Genomic DNA, 23,581 nt, shown 5'->3' with positions numbered 1-23,581 from the left:
TTTAATAAATATTCTACCTAGTTAAAATAAATACAAACTTGCCTGTAAAATAAAAATAAACCATAAGCTAGATACAATGTAACTATTAGTTATATTGTAGCTAGCTTAGGGTTTATTTTATAGGTAAGTATTTAGTTTCAAATAGGAAAAATTTAGTTAATGATAGGAATTTTTAGTTAGATTTCTTTTAATTATATTTAAGTTAGGGGGTGTTAAGGTTAGGTTTAGACTTAGATTTAGGGGTTAATAACCTTAATATAGAGGGTCTGCCGCTCACTTTTTGGCAGACTCGTAATACCGGCGCTATGCAAGTCCCATTGAAAAAAGCTGATACGCAATTTACGTAAGTGGATTTGCGGTATTGCCAAGTCTGGCCAAAAATGTGAGCGGTACACCTGTACCTGCAAGACTCGTAATACCAGTGGGCGTTAAAAAGCAACGTTAGGAACGGCTAACGCTGCTTTTTAAGCTTAACGCAAAGCTCGTAATCTAGCTGAATGTTTCTATCATTTTTATTGAGATCTTGAACAAAGTCCTTAAGCGTGTCCACTGCGCCTTCCCAAATTAACAGTATGACATCCACATACCGGAGCCACAAATGGATGTGTTCCTCAAAAGATTTTTTCTGATAAACCTCATCCATTTCCCAGGCCCCTAAATGTAGACACACATAAGTAGGGGCACATGTAGACCCCATTGCAGCCCCTCAGAGCTGTTTGTACACTCTATTTGAAATGAAAAAAAACATTGTTTTCAAGTACAAAGCAAAGCAGTTTAATAATGAAATCAGTATGATATTTGTAGGCTATTCCTCTTGTGTCTAGGAAATGCCTGCTGGCCTCTATCCCCACTTCATGGGGGATAGACGAATATAGGCCCTCTACATCCAGTGACACAAGCAGGGCATCATGCTGTATGGATACACCATCTATTTTACGCCGGAAGTCCACTGTGTCTAGGATATAGAAAGGCATAGTATCATTGAGTATCCTTAACAAATTTGACTGGAGGTTAGGTCTAGGATTAGTTAGGAGGCGTTGATATTGGTTCTTATCTAAAAGTGGCCTCTTTATTTCAAGAACATAACTCAATTCTTCCCATAAGACTACATTGCCGCCTTTGTCCTCTAATTTTATCACCACATTTTTAGCATTAATTCATTCATTTAGAGCCTTTTTCTCAGTTTGTGTAAGATTATCATGTGTAATGTAAGTCAACAAATGTTTTTGAAAGTCTTTCTCAACTTGCTTTACAAACATGTTAACTGCAGGAACTGTCAAGAATTAGGGCATACAATTAGACTTAGGTTTAAATTGAGATCTGACTTTTGCCTGGAATAGTTCAATATTGTCACTAATCCCTGTTGGAACATCAGAGTCAGAGAGAAGATCTTACAGCTCTGTTAAGGCAAGTCTATCATCTTTATTGAGTTTTACATCTTCAATCAGGTTTTTATTTAAACATTTGAGACAGGACTATTCGTCTAGCAAAACAATGTAAATCTTTTATAAACTCAAATTTGTCAAGACTATCGGGCTGATTGCCACCCCCTGCTAGAGGCCAATTGGCCACAAATCGGGATGAGGTGGCATTGCACAAGCAGTTCACAAGAGCTGCTTGTGCAATGATAAATGCCGACAGCGTATGCTGTTGGCATTCATCGATGTCTGTCGGACATGATCCACTGAGCGGATCATGTCGGACAGACCGATGATAAATTGGTCCCTATTTGTAGGGCAAAATGAAAGGCCCTTTTTTTAGAACATTCGTATGTGCCTGATTGAGTTTAAAAGATAATAGATTGATCACCTGAAAATCATTGTCAGGGGACTCTAAAATCCCCTGCGCCCTCGGAATCTCCATGGATGGCCTGTTTGTCCCCTATCCTGACTCTGACTGTAATCCCTCTGTCGTCTCTGTCTGGAGGGGTATTGTCTCGTTCCGGAATTGGTACTCCCTCCTCTTGTGTCTCTTCCTGCCCCCTCTCCTCATTGTGTAGCACTCTGATTTCCTTCCTGCCCATTTTTTGATGATTGTCCATTTATTTCTATATCTGAGCCATCTGTACCCAAGTCATATGATCCTCTAGTGGTTTGATAGCAATAAATACAGTTTTTTCTATAGTCCTTGTCTCTTGCCAATTTTCTACTCTTCCGGAGTTTTATATCTGCTTGTAGTCTAGTCTTTAATATCATTATTTAGCTTTTAACTTCTTTAAAGACCTCTTCAGCCAAGGTTTTTGTTTTCTCAAATCTTTATTTTCCCCATTTTATTCATGAGAATAATGGAACACTTTGAGAGATTTGTGTTCCACTCTTCCATGAATACATCTCCTCCTTCATCTTCTCTTAGAATTGTTCCTGGGTCTAGTCTAAGTCCTTTAGGAACAATATCATTTCTAATATAGTTCTCCAAACTAGCTGTTTCTGCTCTCAGTTTAACTTGTTTAACTAGCAGTTTTTTATATTCTTTAAAGGCTGCAAAAATATTTAGAGGTTTTCCATCATTAGTCTAGTTCTCATCCTCTATTAGACAGAGTAGCTAAAAGGTCAGCCTCCCAGTTTTCATCTGATAATTTAAAAGCCATATTTGAGAAGTGCCAATGGGGCGTATTTATTAAGCTCCGTATGGAGCTTGAGGCCCCTTGTTTCGGGCAAGCCTTCAGGCTCGCCGTTAACAGAAGTTATGAAGCAGCTGTTTAAAGACCGCTGCTCCATAACTTGTCCGCCTGCTCTGAGGCTGCGGACAGAAATAAACCCGATCGAATATGATGGGGTTATTGACACCCACAGCTAGCGACCGATTGGCTGCGAATCTGCAGGTGGTGGCATTACACCTGCAGTTCACCAAAACTGCTGGTGCAATGATAAATGCCAACAGCGTATGCTGTCTGCATTTTCGATGTGGAGCGATGTGCAGCTCGCACATTGTTAAATATGCCCCCTAGTCTTGAGTTCAGTAGACAATATTTATGTAAACGTTAAATAATATTTCTATGGACTTCATCCACTGAGAACACTGCACAAGCACACAAAGTCCAAAGTATTTTAGAGTGAAAAAATAAAACTATACATTTTGTATAGTGAATGGAAACAATGTAGTAACTTAGGAAGTATGTTGCCAAATTTAAATATAAGATAGTATTGGCATCATGCCCTTATACTAGCACCTTAATAGGTAAATGGAGCAGACCCTTACAATAGAATATGAGTATGAGCAGACCAACTACACCCACTCAGGATTCAGAACCCGCAAAGTACTAAGGAGGCAATATCTGAGCTGAGAAGAATAAAATGGATCTAAGTTGTCTGAACATAGCCACTCAACATATGGAAGAATAGGCATACAACAACATATAATATATAATATCAGGGGGCGTGGTCATGCTATACGGGATAAACAGAACTCTGTACAAAGACCCACATACGAGTGTAGAACAAAAAATGTCCACAGTTAGGGTTTAGCTTTAATAAGTAATGTCCCGTCAAGAAAACAGATGTAGCAGTCAAAGCCAGTTTTTGAATAACCAGGTAGGGCAAACGGGGTCGGTTCTTACCCCAATAAGGTAGTAGTATGATAAATGAAGGATGCCAGTTTGTGGTTATAGAGCAGGGTTAGTATTGCCAAGCAAGCATGCGGTTTAAGCGATAAGCACAGTGCACACATACCCATCTGTCAGTCGCACCTGCATTAGTTAGTTGCATGCAAAGCGTTGTACGGACTCCAAGAGCTTCTGCTGTATTCCTTTAAATGAAAGGATCCAAGCTTCACTGCTACATACCCAGGTAACAGAGCAATTCCGCCATCCAGCAAACTCTCCTAGACTCCGGCATCTGCCACATTGCTCAAGACCAAACAACTCAGCTTGTCAGTCACATGGGTCGGTCAGCCAATGCTGACACGCATTTCACCCCCTCATCATCAGAGAGACGTGGACTCCTCAGGGCTTGTTAGATTCAATACTTCTTGTGGGCTATTTAAAGCGCTACTTACTCCGCCCATATTGGAGTTGAAATATAAAAAGCTTAAAGGGGCCAATACAATGTTCGACTCGAAATTAATGCACAAAGTTTAAAACTTATACATATTTACATTTTTACATTCATAGATTAGCTAACACATATATATTTAAACTTTTTACAGTGATTTGACCAAAAAAGATAGATCTTATCCTGTTTGTATATGTATTCTAGAAAGCTAGCCATATCTAGTTTTTTGTTCATGCCATTAGGGCTAATGGTAGAGAGGTTATATATCCATCTGTGTATATATTTTTTTAACAAATATTTGTCTACCTGATCGGAAAACAAAAATCAATGGAATCGGATGTTTTGCCAGATAATAAAGTTTGCAACTCTATCTTCATTCTGATTTGTAAAATCTTTACTTTACTTGATTTGTATTATTGTGTGTATACTGTCTACTGCCCTGTTGGCATAAGATTGATTATTGCAGATGTAACAACTAAACATGGCTTAATGTGTTCTGAAAAAAAAAAATATCAACCTTTCTAGGTAGAGTGAATGGTAATGAATAGGAGTGCCCCCCCATGAAGCTAAGACGGTTGTACTCACTTTTCAAAACTTCTTCAATTTCTCTTCTAATAATTGCAAAGTTGTCATGTGTAGATGCAGTATCTGGAATAACATTTTTCTTAAGCCAACCCCCACATGCATACTGAAAAAAATCTTTACAAGGATCAGCAGTAGGGTCCATTGTGGTAATGATGCGGGATGCTGAAAAAAAAAAAAACATTAAGAATGCAAAGAGATTTTATAATATTACTTAGTTCCATTGTTATATTCTTACATAGTTATAATCATTTTGTAATTGGTTTATAAGGACTAAAAAGGCACATTCATTCAATTTTAAATGCTGGATTGTATCCTGGACCTGGGGCAAGGTTATGGTGACTTTAGATGAAAGTTATGCCAACCTGAAGGTGGAGTTAGTGAATGTCAGTGGTAGAAGTTGGGTATATTGAAGGTGGTACAAGGCAGTCCTGGGGCAGAACTAGAAGGTTCACAGCTGCACATTTTGAAAACAGGCCATAAATATGGAAGGGAGAATGGTTGTAGTTAATGTGGGGTAGAACTCATAAACAGGACGATCCTACAAATACATAATGGATATGTAACCCTGTTACATATTAATTTTGTTTAGAAAAAAACACTTGACCATAAAAAGTCCTATATAGAATTTCTAAAAAAATATTAGTTAAGACAAATAAGGATTTTTGAGTCCTGGAATAAATAATGCAATATATTGTGACTGGCCAGGTGATTATTAATATTATAATTATCACATGACAGCTATAAGAAAACAAGCCCTTGTTTTATTTTATATCAGTATGGTGAGGGGGAGTAAAAAATAAGGGCACCTTTGTTGTTGCCAGAACCTCCAAAATGGTCCAGTGTTGTAAAGTATTTGCTATAATTATGACAAATACCCAGCAGCTAGATTGGCAAATGGCATTATTATTTTTTTTAAAGATGAGAATTGTCACTTTCATATAATAATGTTCATTTATGTATTGTTTGTGTGTGAGGGGAATCAATGGGGCATTCCACCCTAAATACTAGAGGGCATAATTGTAATATATTTCCACTATAACTATATATATATATATATATATATATATATATATATATATGTTATGGGTAAAACAGATATTACCCAAGCGGCTGTGGGTAAAGCCCGATGTAAGATCATAAGATCATCAAGTCACTGCATAAAACATATACAATGCACTATAATTCCACCATCTTCACTATCTTTTTTGCCTCTGCCTGGGGGTTTCAAGTGGGGCGAAGGTTCACTTGGGGTGGATGCCAGAGGATCGTTAGGTCACTTTCCTTGAACCCCCCCAGGCGGAGGCAAAATAAATAGTATAGATGGGGGAGTTACAGTACTTTGGACTTTACCCACAAATGCTTTGATAATGTCTGTTTTACCCGGGTAATCCTAGGATTACCCGGATATCTGACTTTACCTGTCATATATATATATATAACTCATAGGTGGCCCCAGTAGGGCAAGTGATCGTCATTCTTCGATTATAAATGGAAGTGACTATTATTTTTTTTGTTTTAAAAGGGAAAGAAAAAGAACCTCTTATCACTCAAATAAGGGGTCATGTGCTCCTCTAGAAGTGGAGGCCCCATCCCTAAGCCATAACAGTATTTTCCTGTTCCTGCAGGTTTGTTATATTTAAGATTAGTAAAGATGAAACTATTTATTTGGTTTGCCAAAAAGATTTCGTTCTGAATTTTCGACTGATTGAGATTGTGAGAATTTCGTCCATCACCGCGTTTTGTTTGGTTCAGTCACATTAACTCCAATGGGAAGCCCACAAAACATTCCTTTTAGCAACAAAATTACATTCGGCCAGATTACGAGTTTTGCGTTAGGAGCTGTGCAGTGCTAACGAGCAGTTTTTTTCTCACCGATCACTTACATGCAGCGCTGGTATAACAGGTTTTTCTAAACCCGGCGTTAAAAGGCAAGAAGTGAGCGTAGAGCAAAATTGAGCTCCATACCGCACTCCAATACCAGAGCTGCTTAAGTCAGCAGTGAGCTGGCCGTATGTGCTCGTGCACGATTTCCCCATAGACATCAATGGGGAAAGCCAGCTGAGAAAAAGTCTAACACCTGCTAAAAAGCAGCGTAAAACTCAGTAACACAGCCTCATTGATTCCTATGGGGAAACTAAAGTTATGTTTACACCTAACACCCTAACATGAACCCCAAGTCTAAACACCCCTAATCTTACACTTATTAACCCCTAACCTGCCGCCCCTGACATCACCGACACCTACATTATACTTATTAACCCCTAATCTGCCGCTCAGACACCGCCGCCACCTACATTATACTTATGAACCCCTAATCTGCTGCCCCCAACATTGCCGACACCTACATTATATTTATTAACCCCTAATCTGCCGCCCCCAATGTCGCCGCAACCTACCTACACTTATTAACCCCTAATCTGCCGCCCCCAACATCGCAGCCACTATATTAAATGTATTAACCCTTAAACCTAAGTCTAACCCTAACCCTGACACCCCCGAACTTAAATATAATTTAAATAAATCTAAATAAAATTACTATCATTAACTATATTATTCCTATTTAAAACTAAATACTTACCTATAAAATAAACCCTAAGTTAGCTACAATATAACTAATAATTACATTGTAGCTAGTTTAGGATTTATTTTTATTTTACAGGCAAGTTTGTATTTATTTTAACTAGGTAGAATAGTTACTAAATAGTTAATAACTATTTAAAAACTACCTAGCTAAAATAAATACAAATTTACCTGTAAAATAAAACCTAACCTAAGTTACAATAACACCTAACACTACACTACAATTAAAAAAATTAACTAAATTAAATACAATTAAATAAATTAAATTAGCTAAATCACAAAAAAATCAAACACTAAATTACTGAAAATAAAAAACAAATTGCAAGATCTTTAAACTAATTACACCTAATCTAATAGCCCTATCAAAATAAAAAAGAACCACCCCCCCCCCAAATAAATAAACCCCTAGCCTAAACTAAGCTATCAATAGGGCCTTTTGCGGGACATTGCCCCAAAGTAATCAGCTCTTTTACCTGTAAAAAAATACAAACAACCCCCCCAACAGTAAAACCCACCACCCACACAACCAACCCCCCAAATAAAATACTAACTAAAAAAACCTAAGCTCCCCATTGCCCTGAAAAGGGCATTTGGATGGGCATTGCCCTTAAAGGGCATTTAGCTCTTTTGCAGGCCCAAACCCTAATCTAAAAATAAAAGGGCTATTAGATTAGGAGTAATTTGTTTTTATTTTGATAATGTGTTTTTTTATTTTTTGTAGTTTAGTGTTTATTTATTTTTTTTGTAAGTTAGAAAATGGTATTTTAATAATTTAATTTATTTTATTTTATTGCAATGTTAGTTTTTAATGTAAGGTAGCTTAGGTTTTAGTTTACAGGTAACTTTGTATTTATTTTAACTAGGTAGCTAGTAAATAGTTAATAACTATTTACTAACTAGTCTACCTAGTTAAAATAAATATAAACTTACCTGTGAAATAAAAATAAAACCTAAGCTAGCTACAATATAACTATTAGTTATATTGTAGCTAGCTTAGGTTTTTTTTTTACAGGTAAGTATGTATTTTGTTTTAAATAGGAATTTAATTAATAATTGTAAGGTTTATTTAGATTTATTTTAATTATATTTAAGTTAGGGGGTGTTAGAGTTATGGTTACGTTAGGGTTAGGGTTAGATTTAGGGTTACGTTGGGGTTAGGTTGAGGGGTTAATAATTTTAGTATAGTGGCGGTGACATTGGGTGCGGCAGACTAGGGGTTAATAACTGTAATGTAGGTGGCAGCGATGTCAGGGGCAGCAGGTTAGGGGTTAATAACTGTATGTAGGTGACAGCGATATCGGGGTGGCAGATTAGGGGTTAATAACTGTATGTAGGTGGTGGCGATATAGATGGTGGCAGATTAGGGATTAAATTAATAACTGTAATGTAGTTGGCATCAATGTTAGGGGCAGCAGATTAGGGGTGTCTAGACTCGGGGTTTATGTTAGGGTGTTTAAACGTAACTTTTTCTTTCCCCATAGACATCAATGGGGCTGCGTTACGGAGCTTTTGTTTCTGCGATCACAAGTGTTAGGCTTTTTTTGCCGGCTCTCCCCATTGATGTCTATGTGGAAATCGTGCACGAGCACGTCAAAGCAGCGCTTGATTTTGGTGCGGTATGGAGCTCAACACAACCATATTGCCCGTGCAAGCCTGCTTTTTAAAAACCTGTAATAGCAGTGCTATAGGGAGGTGAAATAATGCCGAAAATGTTGTGGTCGTTAATTTCCCTATAGTGCTCAAAACTCGCAATCTAGCTGAAAGAGAATTAAAAAAAAATAAAACGAAAAGCATTTGATAATTTCGGGAATATTGATTATTCGCTAATACTTCCTTTTCCTATCACCATATCATCTCTCCACCTTCTAACCTTCCCACCTTTAAAACCTTTCCATACAAACTTTCTTTTTTTTCAAATCTTTCATTCTTTTTCAAATCCATCATGCTAAACTACCCCTATTCCTCACTTTATCACACACCTGCTTCATAAAAAGTTTGTAGTTAGTTAGATATCCTTGGAGACTGAATTTAGAGAAGGGCACCGGCAGGAAGTCCCTTGGACCAAACGTTCAGAAGTTCCCTGAGGATTTGGGATTGATTGATGATGACTACCACAGAGCAGAACGTCAGGAGTGGCAGTAGCAGGCAGCAGAGTTACTGGACTAGGTAGACCTCCAGTAAACAAACCCCAAAAATACACATCCAAGGGTGGAGGAAAAACATGTGCCTAGAGTCCCTTGGACACAGCGGATAACAGTTCACTCATTTTTTTTTTAACTTTTTTACTTTAAATGATGATGACCACGACAGACCAGGAAGGGCAGGAACAGGAGTGACAGAAACAGCAGCAGCAGCAGAGTTACTAGGCTAGGTAGGTCTCACAGTACATAAACCTCAAAAATATACCACCAGGGAAGGAGGGCAAACACGTGCATAGAGCCCCATGGACACAATACCTGCAGTTCCTTGAGGATTTGGAATTAATGGATTATGACCAACACAGAGAAGTAAGGCAGGAGCAGAAATAACAGCAGCAGTAGAGTTACTGAACTAGATAGATCTCACAGTATATAAACTTAAAAAATACACCTCCAGGGGAAGAGGAGGGCAAAATGTGCCTAGAGCCCCTTGGATACAATGGCTAGCAGTTTCCTGATAATTTAGAATTAATGAATGTTGACCGCTGTGGAACAGGGAGGGCAGGAGCAGGTGTGGCAGAAACAGGCAACAGAGTTATTGAACTCAGTAGGACACAGAGTAAATCAGCTCAAAAATATAACTCGGGGGGGGGAGGGGAGGAGATGAAAGACGTGCCTAGAGACCCTTGGACACAGCTGCCAGCAGTTCCCTGAGATTTGGCATTGACAGATGATGACCACCACAAAGCTGGAAGTGCAGGAGCAGGAGTGGCAGCAGCAGGAAACAATGCTAGTGAACTAGGCAGGCCACCTAGTACATAGTCCTCAAAAATACACCTTCAGGGGAGGAGGAGAAAAAACACATACCTAAAGCCCTTTGGTCACAGCGGATAACAGTTCCATAATGATTTGGCATTGGCGGATGATGGAGCAGGAAGGGCAGGAGCAGGAGTGGCAGCAACAGCTGAACTAGGTAGACCTCACAGTACATAAAGCAAAAAAATACACCTCTAGGGAGGAGGAGGGCAAACACATGCCTAGAGCTCGTTGAACACAGTGTCCAGCAGTTCCTTAAGGATTTGGCATTGGCAGATGATGACCACCACAAAATATGAAGAGCCAAAAAGTCTACTGCATTAGCAGACCTACTCAACAGAGGGTAACTCAGTAGTAAACAATAGTAATAATATACATGCTGCTCTGTATAATGATGTTCAGGATAGATAAAAGATAGATATACCTACATTCTGCACTAATAAAAGTCTCCCCTGCATTAAGATAGTACACATTCTGCACACAGCTAAATATAGACTGGATGCTATGGGCCCCCAGCATTTGGGTGCTGGTGCCACTGCATTTGCTGCACCAATGATAGTTCCACCCCTGGCTTACTGCCTGTAACCAAAATGCAGCTTTTCCACTCAGCTGTGTTGTGCTTCTGCAAAAGCTGTTGAAAGGAAATGAAAAAATGTCTGCTTCCTCCTGCTTTACTTCTTTCTCACAAAGCGTGCCCTCATTTTCTTTGATAGCACGCACCCTGCAAATCAGTTTCTTTCTCCAAATTGGCAGGTTATTAGTTCAGAGAGCCATCAGTTCAGGGCATGTCACTAGACACTCCCGCATACAACCTTTCGGCTACTTGTTCTGTCTCCAACAAGTGCTGCTACCTCAGTGCTTAGTACTCCGCCAGGAACAACTTTATAATTTTCCAAGAAGAAATCCATCTTGCTGAATTGGTGATTGAACAAAGGTGTGACTGGACTCAGACTGGTGGTGTTTTGGCTCAAGTTCTTGGTGACATCCCTAAAAGACTTAAGGATTGCCACTAACTGACAGATCATGGTTCACACATCTATGCTTAATGGACTCCCAATGCCAATGTATTGATCAAAAGCCATAGCATAGATAGCCCTCTGATGATCTAAAATGTGTTCAGCATATCCAAAGCCAAGATCAACCTAGTAGTTATGGCTTGCGTGGGACGATGGTGAGAAAGCCCTGCCTTCTTCTGCTCCTGACTGGCTTACTATGGTGAAAGTAGCCTGCAATCCTTCTGCACTGGTTTTGTAAAGTTGCTAACCTAGAGTTGCCTTCAGGGGTGGCAGCATTTACTACCAAGTGGAGGATATGAGCCAAACAATGCACGTGAATAAAGTCACCCTGACAGAGAGATTTTGCCATATTGGATACTGCATTTGTTAAAGCAAAGCCCATTTCCACCTTGGTGTCTGCCCACTCTCATATCCACTGCACCACCATTCTCCCATGAGCAACCAATATATTTTACACTGCTTATTCAACACCACAGCATGGCAGAGGAATGATTGGTAGCCCTGCCGATCTTCTGACCAACTCCTGCCCTGACTGGAGCTGCCTGTAGCTGCGCCACCACTAGCAATAGCACTACCTTAATTTTCATCATATTCCCTGGACTGCCATTAGGAAAACTAAGGCATGATAGCCACTCCATAAGTTGGTGGTAAATTGCACAGACTGTCCAGCAGGATTGGTAGAGTGAATGGACTATGCTCCTGCTGCATGAAGGGAGGTTGTAGTGGGGACCTGCTGCTAACATCCACTTCTTGAATGGCTTCCCTTCAAGTTTGTCGAAGGATGCACCACTGACATCTACCAGTTGACCCATCAGACAGGTTAATTTTCTTGTCTGCTGCATGGACATCCTCCTAGATTGAAACTCCCAAAATCCCCTAGATTGGGCTGAACACATTTTTGAGATGTTGAAGGTAGTACCTGACTCTGCTGCTCCTAGTAAGAGTTGCCAGCTGTGATAAGAAGATTGTTGCACTGTTGCTGCTGATGATGATGCTTGCCCCACATTTTTTCCTCAACAACACAGCCTTGTTGTGCATGTGGAGATGTTGGTTAATCCCAGAGTTGGTGAGAAGATCCAACACTCTCCCATGACTAACTTCTTTTACACAATTTGCACTTAGAAAAGAACATCTCTGATGCTAACAAAGCGGCCCCACACCTTGAAGCACTATGAAGCAATTGCTGCCTTTTCCTGCCCTTCTACCACTGTTGAGGTCTCCTTGCTGGTGCTTTAAATGTGGCACGGTAAATTCTCTCTGCCCTCCATGGAACACGCTTCCTCTCTTAGTGGAGGTGGCAGTGGTAGATCAGTTATTCTTGTACTGACAGAGATTGAACTACTAGTGGAAATGGTAACATGGATAGTGGATGAGGCTGTTGCAGGAACTGGCTGATCTATAAAAGAGGATTATGGTGGCGATTAAAAGGGAAAGAATACAGGAGAAGACTGCTAGTCTAAAAGTGGGAGAAAGTTGTGCTGTTGTTGCTTGTCTTGCACATACTTTGTGCTTGAATCTCTTCCTCCTACACCATCTCCTCAGGCTCTTAATGAAGTTCCTCCTGATCTAATTAAAGACTATAAAAGACATGCTGGGAGTCGCAGTAATATCTTCATCAAGACACAGACTGGGGAAACCTGCTCAATACCTCCCTGCTTGGCATAATGAGATCCTATACATCTCCCACAGCATCTGCTCTGCTGCTGCTGCAGTTACTCAGAGACAGCCTTTGAGATTGGGGTAAACCCACCATGCTACTGCTAAAAAAAACCTAATAGGCTTTGAGCCAAACTTAAATTAAAATATTTTCCCCCCAGTAAAGACAGGAGACCTAACTACCAGTCACAGCTATGCCACCATTGAACTATCAATTTGTAGTAAGTGTGATGCACTAACAGCAAAAAATTAATGGATTCTGCACACAAAAGGTTAAACTTAAATTAAAACTTTTTCCCCAACAACCTACCTATCAGCCCCAACTTATGCAATGCTGCAACTCTTTAACACTAAACTATTAAAGAAATATATAAATCTCTGGTCCCCAGAGTGAAAAAAAAAAACAAATAATGCAGTATGTGCACTTACACTGCACAGCAAGAAAAAAAATATCTGATTCTGACAATTTTACAACAAAAAACAGCATAGCAATGTGTCAGAGGCACACACCACTGCAAATCTAAAGGGAAGTGACTAAAAGGTGGCTGATATTCAGTGACTACCACCTCCCTATGCTAGGTTAAAAGTTTGGCATTCAATGTCTGACTTGCTGGCCCTCATCTCAATTATTTAGTAATGCTCTGTTATGATTGAACAGGGGAAGTTGTACACATGACTGGTCAGACTACTTGAACATAACTGCAAATGAATGAGCTGATTTGTCAAACTATCTAAGTTCCTTCCCCCTTCCTGTGTTTTTTATGAAAGTGCCAAACAAAAACTAAACAAATGCGACTGATAAACATGAACATTTTCCTTACGCCGCCATTTTGGTCCTATTACCATTTTTCTACTTGTTATGTGGATGAATGTTCGGACGAATACGTGTTCATCTGAAGATGAATGCACATGTCTAGTATACAAGGAATGTGAAAGGTGCCCGTGAAAAAGATTCTGATAACTCTCTAAAGAAAGTTGAAGTTTTATAAGAGAATATTTTCAAGCATTTTATTATTATTTTTATTATACTTTATTTTATGAAGCGCCAACGTATTTCGCAGCTCGGTCCATGGGTAGCATAAATTAGTGGTTATTATTTAAGCCATTTTATTCTGCAATTGTGTGCTATGATTGAAAAGCATGATAACATAAGGCAAGATCTGTATATTACAGACACATTTTTGTCTTCTTAAGCAGGATAAGTGCTCAATTATTCAGGATTTCCCAACAATTTTAAATAAAAGACCACAAAGGATTGTGTTTTTGCTGCTCAGCTGGTAAACATATGTACATGTTTTTTAAATTATATTGTGTTTAGGGAAGTCTAAGGATTTTGTGGCATTTAAGCCAAGTGTTGGATTAAGCACTTAATAATAAATACACTTTATTTAACATATATACAGAATTAACAATTTCTATATTCAAATATCATACAGCCTATGCGCTCAAACAAACACCCTCTGGCCCCGCCCACCAGTGTAACGATGAAGTGACAGTCACAGACGCTACTTTCTCAAAAATCACCCTCTGGCCCTGCCCACCATACAACATCCATAACCCACTTAGGACTGACAAATAATATTTAAGTGATACTCTGATTGAGCTATTCCGTATCCTATAACATTAGTGGTAGATGGTGGTTCTGATTAGAACTATACTGAATATCACTATGATAGGTGTACGCTGATGCAAGAGATTTTATTAGGAAACTGAGTCATAAATTGGCTTTTGAACGCATAGGCTGTATGATATTTGAATGAATGCTAGTTGTTTCTGACTGTCCCTAATACATTGATTATTATCTTTCCACTCATACGATTCCCTCTGGCTATATGATCCCATGTTTTTAACTTTGTGTTGGGATATAGACTGAATCAAAAGGAGTGGTTGTGAAATTATCCACCTCTTTATATTCCCAATTATAGAAATTGTTAAGTCTGTATATATGTTAAATAAAGTGTATTTTTAACCATTTTTCTATATGTTTTTGAAATTCTAATAATCTGATGTTGATAAGTTGAGTACACATTAAGGACCACATAACGTGGGTGGGTTAGCACATTAAAAGCAAACATTTAGTGCATGATCGAAACCCTATACGTGCTAACTTCAGGACTTTTGATATTGCAACTGCGCTAACTTCTTCTACCTATAGACTTCAATAGAGTACACTGTTCAGAAAAAAACTAACACTTTTGCTAACCCAACACTGCGTAAGATCTATAGCGATAAAGCCAAAGGTAATTATAAATATTTTACATTTCAACGTTTTTTTAAATAGAAAATGTTGTTGTCTTTAAATATATCTATCATCTATCTATTTATCATCTATCTATCTATCTATCTATCTATCTATTAATATATATATATATATATATATATATATATATTTATATATATATATATATATATATATATATAAAATTATTTTTTGTAAAATGTATATCTATATGAATATATACAGGTGTGTATATATATATATATATATATATATATATACACACACATATATACTGTGTATATGTATATATATATATATATATATATATATATACACAAACAAATAAAAAAAATAACATTGGAATGTAAAATATAGTAAAACATATAAAATTTTAAATTTGATTAAATATGATTTTCAAGCTTTAAGGTATTTAAATGGAAAAGGGTTTGAAAGCGCATAAGTATATATCTATGTATACCTTTTAACCCTTATAAAATATGTATTAATAGTTCTATTATTAATTTATATTATTAATGTTTATCAGAAACTGCATATATATGTGTAACACTTTATTTTAATGTATTATTGTTGTGTTTAGTGCACATTTTTTTTTTAAACCATACATTTTACACTAGGTCTTCAGTTTCGCTTACCTGATGAGTGCAAATGTTGTTTGTGATCGAGCGTACCAGTGTACTTTCAACTTGTAATACACGTGATAGCGGTCTCAATATTGCTTATCTTTATCAAGCAACTTGTAATATAGCCTTAAGGCCTTAACATTCTTAATTATCCACTGTAAATTACCATTTGATAGCGGAGGCATGTGATCTCTGATCTTTATGTCCTCTTAAAATTCAATTATTTTGGTTACTCCTAGCTATCATTGGCTGACTAGTAACTATTTGTGTTGGTGTATCACTTAATTTGTACCACCCATGAATTATAGACTAGATAAACACATGAGACGATCATTCTGAAAGCCTAACCATTAATAACAAATCTGACAAAACCTCACTCCCTGTTGTACAGGAGTTGCACTAGTTGTGACAAAAAAACAGTTGTTAGCCTCAAATCAACTCTCTTTAATGTCAAAACCAAGCAATATTGTTTGCCATTGTTTGACTGGACGGTTTAGCTATTTCATTTTTGAAATTCAAATCTACGTAGATCTAGGGAAATAAAACTCTTAGACATTCAGCAGCAAATAATTCTTTTGGACAAATCATTCGTAACGAATATTCTGATAAAATTTGTTTTTCAGAATTGTCATTTGCCACGCAGTTCGGAATTTAAAAGAAATGAATACTGAATATCAGTTTTAACAAAAACTAACATAAAAGTTACTTGGCTGCAGGTGGCACCGTGTCACCTGTAGGACTTATACTTACCTGTAGACCACTGAGCAGCTGCGCTGATCCGAAACATCTTCACAGGATCCAGGGCCGTGCTAATAGGAGGATTAGTGTGGCAGATCCCAGAGCCTGAGCTAAAGGACCTTCTTCTTTTGTGCAGGGTACGGGATTCAGCAAGTTACATTTTTGTGATATATTTATAATACATATTACAAATGTCATTTTTCTTTATGTCCACATATACTCCAAGTAGCAAGGGCGCCCACAGAAAATTTTATATGGGGTGGTAAAAAAGATATTTCCGCAAACGTAATTGTATCAGTGAAGGTAGGTAGGAACTACTTGTACTACTGTACAAATTTGCTGCATTAAATATGATGGTTTACTGGAATCAAAACAGTGAACAAAGCAGAGACAAATTCAAGTGGGAGTACATTTGTCACTCTTTTTGCCCCCCCCCCCCCCCTCTAGATGCTTATGCCCACTATCTTTTTTTTTTTCCAAAGTAATAATATCTGAAATCAAAAGCTTACCTGCTTTGACACATGCTGGTGTTTTGCAAACTCCATCTAAAATGAAAATATATATATTAATATTTCTCTATATAAAATATTTAATTAAACACAAAATTATGCTATTCACATGTATTATTAATTATCATGTTACTGTAAAAGGGTTAAACTGATATCAAACATTTAGCCTTTATGTGCTAAAGTTATTCAGAGTGGTTTAGATAAATTCTCAGCAATCTATTGGATGCTTGATATTAATTACACCATTTTGGTTTTATTCTCCTGAATGGGGACAGAAAAAACTCTTAACATGTTTATCATGCATTCAAAACAGCATTATTTAAAAATATTAAAATACTTTTTGCATGAAAAAAAGTTAAACCGGTTTATTTTCATTTTGATGTGAACAAAAAAATGCATCTAGGCCTCAAAGGGGCAGTAAAAACCTTGTAATTACAATAGATTTCTGTTGTGTTGCTATAGAATAACATATTAGCCAAGTCTAAATGATTTTAAAAGGGGGCGGAGTCAGCCGCATACAAGAATGGTCGCACATTTCTATCGCTCTGGCAAATACTATGTTAAAACTATGTCTAAGGGCCATCTATATTGGCAATAAGTTCCTGGAAATTTGGGGGAGATATCCCTAATTCCTACTTTTACTCCTGTTATGGGCAATTTATATCTATCGAGGCCACGACTCTGGATGAAGCCCTGTGCTTATTCTACACATGTGGAGGCCATTTTCCTGTCCTCGTGGCTGAGGAGGTGAACATCTCTTAAACAGCTGAAACAGACACAACTTGAATATGAGAACGGAACAACTTGCGGTGTTCCAGGTAGAGGCCAAATTGCTCTTTCAGAGACAATTTGCAGTGTTGTAGCTGGCACTTTGTGGACCTCTGATAAAGCACATCCCCGAGGGCACCTCAGTCAAAAATGAGATTCTCAATATGGCTATAGAACCTGACCAACGCGCAAATACAAGTGGGGGATCGCCTGACATGCACAGCAGTCCCAGTGTCCATTTTGCTCCCTCTACACAACATCGGAGCTCGCAGACACCAGAAAGCCCTGACCTTGTCACCGCACGTTACGTGTAGAACGTTGTTCGGGAGATCCATCACTCATCGGCTGCGTTGCTGTGAAATGACCTGAAGCCGTTGTCGCGGGCCCTGCCCGGTGTTGTGTCGAATCTAGAGATAGGGCACTATTGGAGGTCTGATCCAGGCATTAGAATGGAGACAAGTCTGTACCTGAGGTACCCTCTAATAACCAAAAGACGCTCCGGGGTTGGCTGAATCTCAGCGGCGGGGTGTTTAGCTAACGCGTCCCTGCTACATGCCTAAAATTCTCTAACAATATGGGACGCTGCCTTTATTAGACCTAATATTATCGGACATGGTCAATATTGGTAACTCCACTGAAAATGTTTTTCTAACTACTTCATTGTTGAGTGAACTGAAAGGAAAGAGGATTAGGATAGTGGTAAACAGTACTATATCGCTGGCGTTGCACAGTGCAGTTACAGGGAGACTGGCCTTTGAGACGCTTCTATGCGTGTATATTTGTATACAAAACTGAGTCTCCCTGACTTACTAATGATGAATGCCAAGGTTTGCATATAGTTTGTCCACTCTTTACATCTTATCTCACACTGGTTTCTACTGTAATGGGCGTATTTGTGATGTTTCTGTACGCTCCTGTATTTTTCCATGTTAATATTGTGGCGGTATACGTATTGTAATTTTGTCAGTTCACATTATTATGGTTTATATTATGTTTCTACTTATTTTGCTAAGATACTATAGTGTTGTGGACACAGCATACAGGTTTCTCACTCACACATTACAGGCTATTGATTTGGCTATCAGACGGGGACTTTGCTTTTTTGTTACCACATCCATAGGAGAGCACTAACTAAACTTCCCCCCTTTCTATATAGATTTAAACTATATCACGGTTCAATAATATATGTTTGCAGGTTTATGCATGTTAACATTAAATGCAATCAGTGTGCTCCATTATTTTGCTGCTCCTTGCTAAGCACATCAGATTTTAGTACTTAGACAAAAGATGCATCCTTCCAATCCTTTTAAAGAAACAGCAAACCTGATAGGTTTACATGATGTGGGGAAGAGGAAGCCTTTGTATTTTTGGGGAAATAGTTTATCACAGAGTTAAGATTACTCTTTAACGGTATCACTGATTCACTTAGAGACATCATGTAACAGTCTTCATTGTTCCTCAGTGATGGCACAGAATTTCCCCTTATCTTTAAGTAAGGGCTGCTTACCTTATTATATATCTTAATAACCACCTTCTCCCCCCACATATACAAAATACCACCTTAGTTAGGAGATTTCAATATGTGGTTTACTTTGTATATACCGCACTTTAACTTTTTATTTTATGTGCTGCACCTGTAACCAGATATATAACCCTATTATAGCTTTCCCTCCAGTAACTACTGGTTTCAAGATGTATTACTTATACAAGGTTGCTGTGTAACTCTATTCACTCTTAGACATAGCAATTTTGTTATGAGCGATGCATTACTGGTTTATAATTTAGTAAATGGGTGGTGGCACTGTGAGCCTATTCGTGTTGGTCCATATGCTGCGTCTATGTATATTTTACATATCTTGTGTGTTTGACATGGTACTCCTTACATCCTGCATAGAAATGTATAAGTTTGACCAAGTATAGTATGTTGTAATATTTCCTTTGAGTATATCTGACAGGATGTTCCTTGCTATGTTTTCTAATAATAATATTATCTACCTAGGGGCTTGGATGTCCGCGGCCGGGATATCTGAGCCTTTTCACTTTTGCATTTCTGGGCATGATAGGTAGAGTATATGGTCAAGGGACTTCACTACCAGTACAGGGATGCTAACATTCAACACCCAGATGCTTGGTTGCTATTAAAGTCCATTGTAACGCTGTGGAACCCAAAACACGCTATGTGCATGTTTTGGGTTCCACACTTTTGGTGTGTACTATTGAGTACAGGGCTCATCACTTGAGGCTACGGCCATCCCTGTGGGGTGATGTGCAGCTCTCCTTTTAAGTATTAGCTATGTTTTCAGTGCAGGCTGGACCTGCACTACTGCCATTAGGTACAGTCTCCCTTCCCATAATATATGCCAGTTTTAATAGCTTGTTAGACTTTACTATGCCAGACATACTGTCAACCCAATAAGAATTAGCTCAGCCTTGGGTATTCACTAGTATCCAGAGCGATCACGAGATTTTTCATATAGATATGCTGTCTTGTTCTATTATAGCTTGTCTACCTTGAGCTGTGAAACCATAGCTTAATTAACCATCTCTATCCCCCTATATAATTCTCTCCTTTAATTGGTGTTCCCATAGTAGCCATTGAGTTTCCACGTATATTAGCCCCACACATATAGTTTACTGATTATTATACTATATTTTTATATTTGAGGTTTGCTCTATCTGTTCATAGTCGGTACCCTACATTTTAAAAGCCTTATACGCCATATCTTGTATTTATCGTTTTCAACCTACCACCTCCTTCCACCCCATAATACACCTCCTAATTTAGGAGGGTTAACTATGCGGCTTATCTGGCTTATGCCGTAACCTATATAATAGTAATTCTTACATTTCATCACAGTGCTGACCTTATTTTTCCCACATGCCCTAGCATGATTGGTCAGCTTCACTCATTCACTCATTCCTTCCCCAGTTTAGTAAGACTGTTTATTATATTTCCTCTAAAAATAATTAAAATATATTGGGGTCCATAAGTGGATCATTGCAGCATGAGAGGAACTTGTATTAACTAAAAAGAGGTTTCAGGTTTGCTTGTTCATTATTATGATTACTGCTGTACTCATTGTATTACAGGATAACATGCAATTGTATAACTACACATAATGTTCATGTACTTTGTTTCAATGTTTATGTAACATGTATATCTAATTTTTGTACTATATGCTAACCTCAATAAAAAACTTTAATTAAAAAAAAAATGCTTTTAAAACAAATTAACATCAATTTTACTGTAATTAGATTTCAAAAGCCAAACTCCTTCCACCATTTGCCTTATTTGGAGGAGCCTTTAGTCTGCAGACAATAAATCTAGCCACGGTCATAAAATGAGTATAAAGCAAATTGTTTTACTGTTGTTATCAGTTAAAGCCAATAAGAGACAGATATGTAGCAGTGTTATGACCTTTAGAAATACATACAGGAAGAGAAGCAATCTGCCAGTAGCAAATAATAGCCATCTATATAGTTAAAACCTTTATTAAATATGAATATTGCATACATATGCTTTTACATGTTTTCATATACTTCTTAACGGCAAAGGGCTCCAATACACTTATAAATACATGCATACATATTCACACACATATAAAGACATATCTAAATACATACATACCCATCTCTAGACATGCATATGTGTATATCTCAATGTTAAAACCATTTTCCTGCCTCATATATTTGGGTCCTTATAACTTTTGTGTGCAATATTTTGTTTTAATCATTTTTATTTGACTGTGTTATTATGAGTGTACGTGTACTTTGTAATGTATTTTTGATGTTGTGTGCAACTGTTTTTGTTTCACTAAACAGTTAACCAGAGGTCTTATGACGTTTTAATCATTCTAGCATAAATCGCGTTTGCGATCAACTCGTAATACCAGCGTTAGACCTTACGAGCGGAAACACCCGTGATAAACCCCTTATCGTTGTGCTCCACTCGAATGCTCATATGGGGAATAGTTAAAACTTATAAACAACTAATGGTGAAACTATACCAACATTTTTAATTATCAGTAATGCATAAAAACGTATAGACATTTGGCACATGGGGGCATATTGAGTATGGTGTCTGTGAATCTTATTATACTGTCTAAACTGGAGGTGAAAACTATTATATAGCAGCCACCAAGAAGTATACCTAAATATTAAATAGTAGAACTGGCCCTAAACTTAGTAGAATATGACCTTTAGGATGAAATTAAGAGGTATATGTGGTGTCTGGACGAAGATCAAGCGCCATGCCATTATGCTAATAGCCACCCATATGAATATTGAGAACCAGATGTGTTCAGCCAGTTCTTAATTATGCATTGCTGTTCTGGATCTAACATTAACTATCACCTAGATTACGAGTTTTGCGTTGCGGCTCTTAACTCTGAAAATATGGCATATTCAGCGTTAAAACAGCACCGCAGTTATTACAAGTCTTGTCGGTATAGGTGTACCGCACACCTTTTAGGCTGTACCACAATGTCAGTACGGCACTTGTAAAAATGACGTTTTTTCATGGGATTCCCATAGCGCCGGTATTACGAGTTTTGCGGTACGGCTAAAAAGTGAGGGTTGCAGCCTAAAATGACAAAATCTGTACCGCCATTTAAAGTCAGTAGTTATGAGTTTTATACTACAAAGCTGTAACATAAAACTCATAACTAAACTGTTACAAAGTACACTAAACACCCATAAACTACCTATTAACCCCTAAACAAGGCTCTCCTGCATTGCAAACACTATAATACATTTATTAACCCCTAATCTGCCACTTCCGACATCGCCGCAACTAAAAAAAGTATTAACCCCTATATCGCCGCTCCCCGACATCGTCACCAATATACTAAAGTTATTAAACCCTAAATGGCTGCCCTCCCGCATCGCAAACACTATTTAAATATGATTAACCCCTAATCTTCCGTCCGTTCACATCGCCCCCGCTATACTAAAGTTATTAAAGGGACACTGAACCCAAATTCGTTCTTTCGTGATTAAGATAGAGCATGCAATTTTAAGCAACTTTCTAATTTACTCCTTTTATCAATTTTTCTTGATTCTCTTGCTATATTTATTTGAAAAAGAATGCATTTTTTGGTTCAGAGCTGTGGACAGCACTTTTTTATTGATGGATGAATTTATCCACCAATCAGCAAGAACAACCCAGGTTGTTCACCAAAAATGGGCCGCATCTAAACTTACATTCTTGCAATTCAAATACACATACCAGAGAATGAAGAAAATAAGTAAATTAGAGTAAATGAGAAAGTTGCTTAAAATTGCATGCTCTATCTGAATCGCGAATGAAGAAATTTGGGTTCAGCGTCCCTTTAAGCCCTAAACCGCAAGCCACTATAATAAACCTATTAACCACTAAACCAAAAGTTCCCCCGCAATGAAATATACTAAATAAAACTATTAACCCCCTAAACCGAAAGCCCCCCACATCGCAATAAACTAATTGAAACTAGTAACCCCCAAACTTAACGCCACCTTAACTTTATATAAAAAATACAATTTCTCTAGCTTAAATCGAATTAAAACTTACTTATCAAATTAAAAAATTAAGTTTAAACTAACATTTAAAATAATATAACTATTAAACTAAAAATAACCCCTTAACGACCGACGACGTATGCCATACGTCCTCAAAAAAAAAACAGTTAACGACCGAGGACGTATGGCATACGTCGTTGGTTAAACTGAGCACTGGAAGCGATCAAAATTGCTTCCAGCTGCTCTAACATTATTGTAGGGATGCCTCGATGTCTAGGCATCCTGCAATACTGTTCCCGAGTGCCGGGACCGGATTGATCACTCCCCCACGAGTAATCACTTCCGGTTTTGCTCCACGTGGAGCCCGGCAGTGTAGCAGAGCATCGGAAGCGATCGGACACGCTTCCGATGCTCTGCTTGTGTGCTAA

General features: G+C 37.9%; 1 protein-coding gene across 1 annotated transcript in view; it reads right to left on the bottom strand.

The window, feature by feature from the left end:
- Positions 1-23,581, bottom strand: part of LOC128656254 (neprilysin-like) — a 302,039-nt gene that overhangs the window by 257,369 nt on the left and 21,089 nt on the right. Inside the window, exons 3-4 of the mRNA XM_053710071.1 lie at positions 16,890-16,925; positions 4,575-4,736 (exon numbers count right to left, since the gene is read on the bottom strand). Coding sequence (XP_053566046.1) covers positions 4,575-4,736; positions 16,890-16,925 — 198 coding nt within the window. The remainder of the gene's footprint in view (positions 1-4,574; positions 4,737-16,889; positions 16,926-23,581) is intronic.

The sequence above is a fragment of the Bombina bombina genome, chromosome 4, assembly GCF_027579735.1.
Source record: "Bombina bombina isolate aBomBom1 chromosome 4, aBomBom1.pri, whole genome shotgun sequence".
NCBI classification, from domain to species: Eukaryota; Metazoa; Chordata; class Amphibia; order Anura; family Bombinatoridae; genus Bombina; species Bombina bombina.
This window is presented reverse-complemented; position numbering and strand designations above follow the sequence as displayed.